Source organism: Pleurodeles waltl, chromosome 9 (genome assembly GCF_031143425.1).
Source record: "Pleurodeles waltl isolate 20211129_DDA chromosome 9, aPleWal1.hap1.20221129, whole genome shotgun sequence".
Taxonomy (NCBI): domain Eukaryota; kingdom Metazoa; phylum Chordata; class Amphibia; order Caudata; family Salamandridae; genus Pleurodeles; species Pleurodeles waltl.
The window spans coordinates 9580469-9591613 of NC_090448.1; the positions used below are offsets into that span (position 1 = coordinate 9580469).

The window sequence follows — 11145 nt, forward strand, 5'->3', positions numbered from 1 at the left end:
TGGGTGAGAAAGCAATGCAGGGGAGAGGCACACGGGCGAGAAAGCAATGCGGGGGGAGAAGCACACGGGCGAGAAAGCAATGCAGGGGTAGATGCAGGGGGAGAAGCACACGGGCGAGAAAGCAATGCGGGGGGAGTATCAGAGGGGCGAGAAAGCAAAGCTGGGGAGAAGCACACGGGCGAGAAAGCAATGTCGGGGGAGAGGCACACAGGCAAGAAAGCAATGCGGGGGGAGAAGCACACAGGCGAGAAAGCAATACGGGGGGAGATGCGGGGGAGAAGCACAGGGGTGAGAAAGCAAAGCGGGGGAGAAGCATACGGGCGAGAAAGCAATGAGGGGGCAGAAGCACGCAGGCGAGAAAGCAATGCTGGGGAGAAGCACATGGGTGAGAAATCAATGCAGGTGAGAAGCACACGGGCGAGAAAGCAATGAGGGGGAGAAGCACACAGGTGAGAAATCAGTGCAGGGGAGAAGCACACAGGCGAGAAAACAATGCGGGGGAGAAGCACACGGGCGAGAAAGCAATGCGGGGGGAGAAGCACACGGGGAGGAAACCAATGCGGGGGAGATGCACACAGGTGAGAAAGCAATGCAGGGGAGAAGCACACGGGCGAGAAAGCAATGCGGGGGAGAAGCACACGGGTGAGAAAGCAATGCAGGGGGAGAAGCACACGGGAGAGAAAGCAATGCGGGGGAGATGCGGGGGGAGAAGCACACGGGCGAGAAAGCAATGCGGGGAGAGAAGCACAGGGGCGAGAAAGCAATGCAGGGGGAGAAGCACACGGGCGAGAAAGCAATGCGGGGGGAGAAGCACACGGGCAAGAAAGCAATGCGGAGGGAGAAGCACACAGGCGAGAAAGCAATGCAGGGGAGAAGCACACGGGCGAGAAAGCAATGAGGGGGGGAGAAGCACATGGGGGAGAAAGCAAAGCGGGGGAGAACCACACGGGCGAGAAAGCCATGCGGGGGGAGAAGCACACGGGGGAGAAAGCAATGCAGGGGAGAAGCACACGGGCGAGAAAGCAATGCTGGGGGAGATGCAGGGGGAGAAACATCGGGGCGAGAAAGCAAAGCGGGGGGAAAAGCACACAGGCGAGAAAGCAAGGAGGGGGGAGAAGCACACAGGCGAGAAAGCAATGCGCGGGGAGAAGCACACGGGCGAGAAAGCAATGCGGGGGGAGAAGCACACAGACGAGAAAGCAATGCGGGGGTTGATGCGGGGGGAGAAGCACAGAGGCGAGAAAGCAATGCGGGGGAAGAAGCACACAGGCGAGAAAGCAAGGAGAGGGGAGAAGCACACAGGTGAGAAAGCAATGCGGGGGGAGAAGCACGCAGGTGAGAAAGCAATGCGGGGAGAGAAGCACACGGGCGAAAAAAACAATGCGGGGGAGAAGCACACGGGCGAGAAAGCAATGCTGGGGGAGAAGCACATGGGTGAGAAATCAATGCGGGGGAGAAGCACATGGGTGAGAAATCAATGCGGGGGAGAAGCACACGGGCGAGAAAGCAATGAGGGGGGAGAAGCACACGGGTGAGAAAGCAATGCTGTGGGGGAGAAGCACATGGGTGAGAAATCAATGCGGGGGAGAAGTACACGGGTGAGAAAGCAATGAGGGGGGAGAAGCACACAGGTGAGAAATCAATGCAGGGGAGAAGCACACAGGCGAGAAAGCGATGCGGGGGAGAAGCACACAGGCGAGAAAGCAATGCGGGGGAGAAGCACACCGGGGAGGAAACCAATGCGGGGGAGATGCACATGGGTGAGAAAGCAATGCAGGGGAGAGGCACACGGGCGAGAAAGCAATGCAGGGGGAGAAGCACATGGGCGAGAAAGCAATGCGGGGGGAGATGCAGGGGGAGAAACATCGGGGCGAGAAAGCAAAGCGGGGGGAAAAGCACACGGGCGAGAAAGCAAGGAGGGGGGAGAAGCACACAGGCGAGAAAGCAATGCGGGGGGAGAAGCACACGGGCGAGAAAGCAATGCGGGGTGAGAAGCACACAGACGAGAAAGCAATGCGGGGGGAGATGCGCGGGGAGAAGAACAGAGGCGAGAAAGCAATGCGGGGGAAGAAGCACAGAGGCGAGAAAGCAAGCAGAGGGGAGAAGCACACAGGCGAGAAAGCAATGCGGGGGGAGAAGCACGCAGGCGAGAAAGCAATGCGGGGAGAGAAGCACACGGACGAAAAAAACAATGTGGGGGAGAAGCACACGGGCGAGAAAGCAATGCTGGGGGAGAAGCACATGGGTGAGAAATCAATGCGGGGGAGAAGCACACGGGCGAGAAAGCAATGAGGGGGGAGAAGCACACGGGTGAGAAAGCAATGCTGTGGGGGAGAAGCACATGGGTGAGAAATCAATGCGGGGGAGAAGTACACGGGTGAGAAAGCAATGAGGGGGGAGAAGCACACAGGTGAGAAAGCGATGCGGGGGAGAAGCACACAGGTGAGAAAGCGATGCGGGGGAGAAGCACACAGGCGAGAAAGCAATGCGGGGGACAAGCACACCGGGGAGGAAACCAATGCGGGGGAGATGCACATGGGTGAGAAAGCAATGCAGGGGAGAGGCACACGGGCGAGAAAGCAATGCGGGGGGAGAAGCACACGGGCGAGAAAGCAATGCAGGGGTAGATGCAGGGGGAGAAGCACACGGGCGAGAAAGCAATGCGGGGGGAGTATCAGAGGGGCGAGAAAGCAAAGCTGGGGAGAAGCACACGGGCGAGAAAGCAATGTCGGGGGAGAGGCACACAGGCAAGAAAGCAATGCGGGGGGAGAAGCACACAGGCGAGAAAGCAATACGGGGGGAGATGCGGGGGAGAAGCACAGGGGTGAGAAAGCAAAGCGGGGGAGAAGCATACGGGCGAGAAAGCAATGAGGGGGCAGAAGCACGCAGGCGAGAAAGCAATGCAGGGAGAGAAGCACACGGACGAGAAAGCAATGCGGGGGGAGGAGCACACGGGTGAGAAAGCAATGCTGGGGAGAAGCACATGGGTGAGAAATCAATGCAGGGGAGAAGCACACGGGCGAGAAAGCAATGAGGGGGCGAAGCACACAGGTGAGAAATCAGTGCAGGGGAGAAGCACACAGGCGAGAAAACAATGCGGGGGAGAAGCACACAGGCGAGAAAGCAATGCGGGGGAGAAGCACACGGGGAGGAAACCAATGCGGGGGAGATGCACACAGGTGAGAAAGCAATGCAGGGGAGAAGCACACGGGCGAGAAAGCAATGCGGGGGAGAAGCACACGGGCGAGAAAGCAATGCAGGGGGAGAAGCACACGGGAGAGAAAGCAATGCGGAGGGAGAAGCACACGGGGAAGAATGCAAAGCGGGGGGAGAAGCATACAGTCGAGAAAGCAACGAGGGGGGAGAAGCACACGGGTGAGAAAGCATTGCGGGGGAGAAGCACCCAGGCGAGAAAGCAATGCGGGAGAGAAGCACACGGACGAGAAAGCAATGCGGGGGAGAAGCACACAGGCGAGAAAGCAATGCTAGGGAGAAGCACATGGGTGAGAAATCAATGCAGGGGAGAAGCACACATGTGAGAAAGCAATGAGGGGGAGAAGCACACGGGTTAGAAATCAATGCAGGGGAAAAGCACACAGGCAAGAAAGCAATGCGGGGGAGAAGCACACAGGCAAGAAAGCAATGCAGAGGGGAAGCACACGGGTGAGAAAGCAATACGGGCGGAGAAGCACACGGGAGAGAAAGCAATGATGGGGAGAAGCACACGGGTGAGAAATCAATGTAGGGGAGAAGCACACGGGCGAGAAAGCAATGCGGGGAGAAGTACACGGGCGAGAAAGCAATGAGGGGGAGAAGCACATGGGTGAGAAATCAATGTAGGGGAGAAGCACACAGGCGAGAAAGCAATGCGGGGGAGAAGCACACAGGCGAGAAAGCAATGCAGGGGGAGAAGCACACGGGGGAGGAAACCAATGCGGGGGAGATGCACACGGGTGAGAAAGCAGTGCAGGGGAGAAGCACACAGGCGAGAAAGCAATGCGGGGAGAAGCACACGGGCGAGAAAGCAATGCAGGGGTAGAAGCACACAGGAGAGAAAGCAATGCAGAGGGAGAAGCACACGGGCAAGAATGCAAAGTGGGGGGAGAAGCACACAGGCGAAAAAGGAATGGGGGGGAGAAGCACACGGGTGAGAAAGCAATGCTGGAGAGAAGCACGCAGGCGAGAAAGCAATGCGGGGAGAGAAGCACACAGACGAGAAAGCAATGCAGGGGAGAAGCACACGGACGAGAAAGCAATATTGGGGGAGAAGCACATGGGTGAGAAATCAATGCAGGGGAGAAGCACACGGGCGAGAAAGCAATGAGGGGGAGAAGCACACGGGCAAGAAAGCAATGCAGAGGGGAAGCACACGGGTGAGAAAGCAATACGGGCGGAGAAGCACACGGGCGAGAAAGCAATGAGGGGGTAGAAGCACACGGGTGAGAAAGCAATGCAGGGGGAGAAGCACACGGGAGAGAAAGCAATGCGGAGGGAGAAGCACACGGGTGAGAAAGCAATGCGGTGAGAGAAGCACACAGACGAGAAAGCAATGCAGGGGGAGAAGCACACGGGCGAGAAAGCAATGTCGGGGGAGAGGCACACAGGCAAGAAAGCAATGCGGGGGGAGAAGCACACAGGCGAGAAAGCAATGCGGGGGAGAAGCACACCGGGGAGGAAACCAATGCGGGGGAGATGCACATGGGTGAGAAAGCAATGCAGGGGAGAGGCACACGGGCGAGAAAGCAATGCGGGGGGAGAAGCACACGGGCGAGAAAGCAATGCAGGGGTAGATGCAGGGGGAGAAGCACACGGGCGAGAAAGCAATGCGGGGGGAGTATCAGAGGGGCGAGAAAGCAAAGCTGGGGAGAAGCACACGGGCGAGAAAGCAATGTCGGGGGAGAGGCACACAGGCAAGAAAGCAATGCGGGGGGAGAAGCACACAGGCGAGAAAGCAATACGGGGGGAGATGCGGGGGAGAAGCACAGGGGTGAGAAAGCAAAGCGGGGGAGAAGCATACGGGCGAGAAAGCAATGAGGGGGCAGAAGCACGCAGGCGAGAAAGCAATGCTGGGGAGAAGCACATGGGTGAGAAATCAATGCAGGTGAGAAGCACACGGGCGAGAAAGCAATGAGGGGGAGAAGCACACAGGTGAGAAATCAGTGCAGGGGAGAAGCACACAGGCGAGAAAACAATGCGGGGGAGAAGCACACGGGCGAGAAAGCAATGCGGGGGGAGAAGCACACGGGGAGGAAACCAATGCGGGGGAGATGCACACAGGTGAGAAAGCAATGCAGGGGAGAAGCACACGGGCGAGAAAGCAATGCGGGGGAGAAGCACACGGGTGAGAAAGCAATGCAGGGGGAGAAGCACACGGGAGAGAAAGCAATGCGGAGGGAGAAGCACACGGGCAAGAATGCAAAGCGGGGGGAGAAGCATACAGTCGAGAAAGCAACGAGGGGGGAGAAGCACACAGGAGAGAAAGCAATGCGGAGGGAGAAGCACACGGGTGAGAAAGCAATGCGGTGAGAGAAGCACACAGACGAGAAAGCAATGCAGGGGGAGAAGCACACGGGCGAGAAAGCAATGCTGGGGGAGAAGCACATGGGTGAGAAATCAATGCAGGGGAGAAGCACACGGGCGAGTAAGCAATGAGGGGGGAGAAGCACTCGTGAGAGAAATCAATGCAGGGGAGAAGCACACGGGCGAGAAAGCAATGAGGGGGAGAAGCACACTGGTGAGAAAGCAATGCGGGGGAGAAGCACACAGGTGAGAAAGCAATGCGGGGGAGTAGCACATGGGTGAGAAAGCAATGCGGGGAGAGGATCACATGGATGAGAAAGCAATGCGGGGGGAGAAGCACACGAGCGAGAAAGCAATGCTGGGGGAGAACCACAAGGGGGAGAAAACAATGCGGGGGAGAAGCACACGGGTGAGATAGCAATGCAGGGAAGAAGCACACAGGCGAGAAAGCAAAGCAGGGAGTGAAGCACACTGGCGAGAAAGCAATGAGGGGGAGAAGCACATGGGTGAGAAATCAATGCAGGGGAGAAGGACACAGGTGAGAAAGCAATGCAGGGGAGAAGCACACGGGTGAGAAAGCGATGCAGGGGAGAAGCACATGGGGGAGGAAACCAATGCGGGGGAGATGCACATGGGAGAGAAAGCAATGCAGGGGAGAAGCACACGGGCGAGAAAGCAATGCGGGGGGAGAAGCACACGGGCGAGAAAGCAATGCAGGGGTAGATGCAGGGGGAGAAGCACACGGGCGAGAAAGCAATGCGGGGGGAGTATCAGAGGGGCGAGAAAGCAAAGCTGGGGAGAAGGACACAGGTGAGAAAGCAATGCAGGGGAGAAGCACACGGGTGAGAAAGCGATGCAGGGGAGAAGCACATGGGGGAGGAAACCAATGCGGGGGAGATGCACATGGGAGAGAAAGCAATGCAGGGGAGAAGCACACGGGCGAGAAAGCAATGCGGGGAGAAGCACATGGGTGAGAAAGCAAAGTGGGGGAGAAGCACACGGGCAAGAAAGCAATGCGGAGGGAGAAGCACACGGGCGAGAAAGCAATGCGGGGGGAGAAGCACACGGGGAGGAAACCAATGCGGGGGAGATGCACACAGGTGAGAAAGCAATGCAGGGGAGAAGCACACGGGCGAGAAAGCAATGCGGGGGAGAAGCACACGGGTGAGAAAGCAATGCAGGGGGAGAAGCACACGGGAGAGAAAGCAATGCGGAGGGAGAAGCACACGGGCAAGAATGCAAAGCGGGGGGAGAAGCATACAGTCGAGAAAGCAACGAGGGGGGAGAAGCACACAGGAGAGAAAGCAATGCGGAGGGAGAAGCACACGGGTGAGAAAGCAATGCGGTGAGAGAAGCACACAGACGAGAAAGCAATGCAGGGGGAGAAGCACACGGGCGAGAAAGCAATGCTGGGGGAGAAGCACATGGGTGAGAAATCAATGCAGGGGAGAAGCACACGGGCGAGTAAGCAATGAGGGGGGAGAAGCACTCGTGAGAGAAATCAATGCAGGGGAGAAGCACACGGGCGAGAAAGCAATGAGGGGGAGAAGCACACTGGTGAGAAAGCAATGCGGGGGAGAAGCACACAGGTGAGAAAGCAATGCGGGGGAGTAGCACATGGGTGAGAAAGCAATGCGGGGAGAGGATCACATGGATGAGAAAGCAATGCGGGGGGAGAAGCACACGAGCGAGAAAGCAATGCTGGGGGAGAACCACAAGGGGGAGAAAACAATGCGGGGGAGAAGCACACGGGTGAGATAGCAATGCAGGGAAGAAGCACACAGGCGAGAAAGCAAAGCAGGGAGTGAAGCACACTGGCGAGAAAGCAATGAGGGGGAGAAGCACATGGGTGAGAAATCAATGCAGGGGAGAAGGACACAGGTGAGAAAGCAATGCAGGGGAGAAGCACACGGGTGAGAAAGCGATGCAGGGGAGAAGCACATGGGGGAGGAAACCAATGCGGGGGAGATGCACATGGGAGAGAAAGCAATGCAGGGGAGAAGCACACGGGCGAGAAAGCAATGCGGGGAGAAGCACATGGGTGAGAAAGCAAAGTGGGGGAGAAGCACACGGGCAAGAAAGCAATGCGGAGGGAGAAGCAAACGGGCGAGAAAGCAATGCAGGGGAGAAGCACACGGCGAGAAAGCAATGGGGGGGAGAAGCACATGGATGAGAAAGCAATGCAGGGGAGAAGCACACGGGCGAGAAAGCAATGCAGGGGAGAAACACACAGCCGAGAAAGCAAAGCAGGGGGAGAAGCACACGGGTGAGAAATCAGTGCGGGGGGAGAAGCACACGTGCGAGAAAGCAATGCGGGGGAGAAGCACACGGGCGAGAAAGCAATGAGGGGGGAGAAGCACACAGTTGAGAAAGCAATGCGGGGTAAGAAGCACACGGGTGAGAAAGCAATGCAGAGGAGAAGCACACGGGTGAGAAAGCAATGCGGGGGAGAAGCACACGGGTGAGAAAGCAATGCAGGGGAGAAGCACACGGATGAGAAAGCAAAGAGGTTACGGTGGTGGTGAGGGGGACAGCGGTGGTTGCAAGCAGTGGTGGGGAAGTTGGTGGAGGTGAGGGTGATGGTTGTGGTATGGTGGTAGAGTAGTGATTGTGGTGGTAGAGTGGTGTTGGTAGGGTTGTGGAGGGTGACGGTGGTATACTGGTGGTGGTAGGGTGATGGTGGTGGTATGCTGGTAAAGTAGTGATTGTGGTGGTACGGTGGTGTTAGTACTGTTGGTGGTTTACTGGTGGTGGTAGGGTGATGGTGGTGGTATATCGGTAGACTAGTGATTGTGGTGGTAGGGTGGTGTTGGTAGGGTTGTGGAGGGGGATGGTGGTTTACTGGTGGTGGTAGGGTGATGGTGGTGGTGTACCAGTAGACTAGTGATTGTGGTGGTAGGGTGGTGTTGGTAGGGTTGTGGAGGGGGATGGTGGTATACTGGTGGTGGTAGGGTGATGGATGTGGTATGCTGGTAGAGTAGTGATTGTGGTGGTAGCGGGTGTTGGTAGGGTTGTGGAGGGGGATGGTGGTATACCGGTGGTGGTAGGGTGATGGTGGTGGTATATCGGTAGACTAGTGATTGTAGTGTTGGTACTGTTGTGGAGGGTGATGGTGGTATACTGGTGGTGGTAGGTTGATGGTGGTGGTATATCGGTAGACTAGTGATTGTAGTGTTGGTACTGTTGTGGGGGGTGATGGTGGTATACTGGTGGTGGTATATTGGTAGACTAGTTATTGTGGCGGTAGGGTGGTTTTGGTAGGGTTGTGGAGGATGATGATGGTATACTGGTGGTGGTAGGGTGATGGTGGTGGTATATCGGTAGAATAGTGATGGTGGTGGTAGGGTGGTGTTGGTGGGGTTGTGGAGGGTGATGATGGTATACTGGTGGTGGTAGGCTGATGGTGGTGGTATATCGGTAGAATAGTGATTGTGGTGGTAGGGTGGTGTTGATACTGTTGTAGAGGGTGATGGTGGTATACTGGTGGTGGTAGGCTGATGGTGGTGGTATATTGGTAGACTAGTGATTCTTGTGGTAGGGTGGTGTTGATGGTTGTCGGGTGGTTGTGGTGTGTGCAGGAGGTTGGTGTAAGTGGTACTTGGATTTAGTGTGCATGCGTGTTTCTGAGCGCCTGTGCGTGTGAGAGCTCGTTCATATGTTTATGATTCTCAATTCCCACAAACACATATATAATCCCTACAATAGTTTTCCAAAAGCCTACATGCAACCTCATTTTAAATGGCAAAAGGAAATCCTGAAAAGCACCCTGGGAGACGGGATCATTCAAGAGGACACAATGGCCTTGGGAAATGTGACCGATGAAACATGAAGCGCCGAGAGGCCCTGTAATGGCCGATGTGCCACATAAAAGAATAAATAGTGTAAAAACCAGTTATAAGGAGATAGAAATGTATACCTGCTCCTCCTGCTGAACGTGTTGTGCCACCAGGGCCCCGCTCCTTACCCACCGCAGGGAATAAATACCACACCTGCCTCACAGCTCAACACCCAGCATGCATCAGCAGCACGTTGCATTGTGGGTCTTGTAGTCCCACTTGTTCCTCTTCACAGAGACCCGGTGCTGCCTGTTCAAAGGGGGTTGTGTCTGAGGGCTCCACAGATCTATGCCCTCACTTGGCAGCTACTGGCAGGGTGTGTCAATGTCTGGGGGGTTATGACATCGTACCTATGGATTAGTGGACGGTGGGCCAATGGGCTGGTTCCAGGGCCCCGGGGGACACAGTCACTGTAAATGCCCCTCTTCTGTCTGATCCTACCTCCCGGCTGAGTTGCCACAGACCTCACTTGTTGGACTTGTTTTCTGTGAAATGGGATTGCCTTTGGTAGGTTAAACTCTGTGACTTTTTCCAAAATCCCCTTTTATGCAACAAGGAGCGGGGAAGAAAGGTGGAAGGGGGCAAGCAACAACACGCATTGGGACATGGGGAAGAGGAGACAGCCTGCAAACACATGCATGCTTATGAAATGAAAAACAATCATTGGCAAAGTCAATAGGTCTTGCCTGTGCGAGATCTATTGGCTTTGATAATGTGTTTTTAGCTATGTTGTACAGCAGCATAACTACTTTTTACTTTCAAACATACTGCACATGTACAACATGGCTAAAAATAAAATTGAGAAAGCCAGTCAATCTTGCATAGGTGAGACCTGTTGGCTTTGCCAATACTTGTTTTGGGCATTCACTTTGCAATATATGAACATCATTCATACAGCACATTTCATTTTAACCAGTATTTATTCACTGCAAATCACACAATCCCTTTTTCAAAGTGTCTTCCATAAATTCTGGAAATAAGTTAAACAAATAAGAAAATTTGAACATACTGTCAAAAAGTGTACCAAGGGCCCTGAGTCATTAGGAACCTAGTTACTGGCATTATTGGTTTTCCTTTTTATTTTGCAAATCTACATGACTTTATATAGCTTAATGCTGATCGCCCAGAGCTGTCTCGAGCAATCAGCAAAATTAATCCAACTGCTGTTGCTGACGAATGAAAACAAAAGAAATGTGGGTGATAAGGAAGCCAACCAATGGTAAGTAATGGATGGGTCCTTTTCAGTTTTTTTGAAAGGCAACCGATCTTGCAATGAAAATGCATGGACTGTCTGAGCCAAAACCTAAATATTACCTCAGAAAGCACAACAGCAGTAAAAGGACACTGAGCGCTCCAAGGAAGCAGTACTAGGGCCCTGCTCAAGAGGCGGGACAAACACATGACAAGGAAGTGAAGTCGGAATGCACTGACCAAAGAGAAGCGAGGACATGAGAGTAAGAATGAGATCAACCTATGCTAACTACCCCTTGTGAGAATATAAAATTTCTTGCAAGTGTCCGCGAATGCGTTTTCACAGGCGAGACTTGAAAACAGCCTGCCGCTGTTGTCATTCCTTGCTCTGGTGCACTATTAAGACTAACTAGCACCCTGGGCAACCTTTGCACCATAGTGCAGAGATGTGTGTGTTGTAGGTTTACACATTGTGTAAACAGTCTCTTGTTTACGTTGGTTATGGAATGCAGTGCATGCAAAGAATGTTAGTAGTTTCCACAGTGGTTGGCAAGTTCTGGGGAAGGCAGCTGGGAGCTGGGGCCAGAAAGCTGTTGGT

At 54.7% G+C, this 11145-nt stretch overlaps 1 protein-coding gene across 1 annotated transcript; it reads left to right on the forward strand.

Annotated features, from left to right (window-relative positions):
• The first annotated feature begins 1025 nt into the window (after positions 1–1025).
• On the forward strand, positions 1026–3840 carry LOC138258735 (axoneme-associated protein mst101(2)-like). Its single transcript, XM_069206007.1, has 3 exons — positions 1026–1434; positions 1778–2245; positions 3746–3840. The coding sequence occupies exons 1-3, from the start codon at positions 1026–1028 to the stop codon at positions 3838–3840; spliced, it is 972 nt and encodes a 323-aa protein (XP_069062108.1).
• The last annotated feature ends 7305 nt before the right edge of the window (positions 3841–11145 follow it).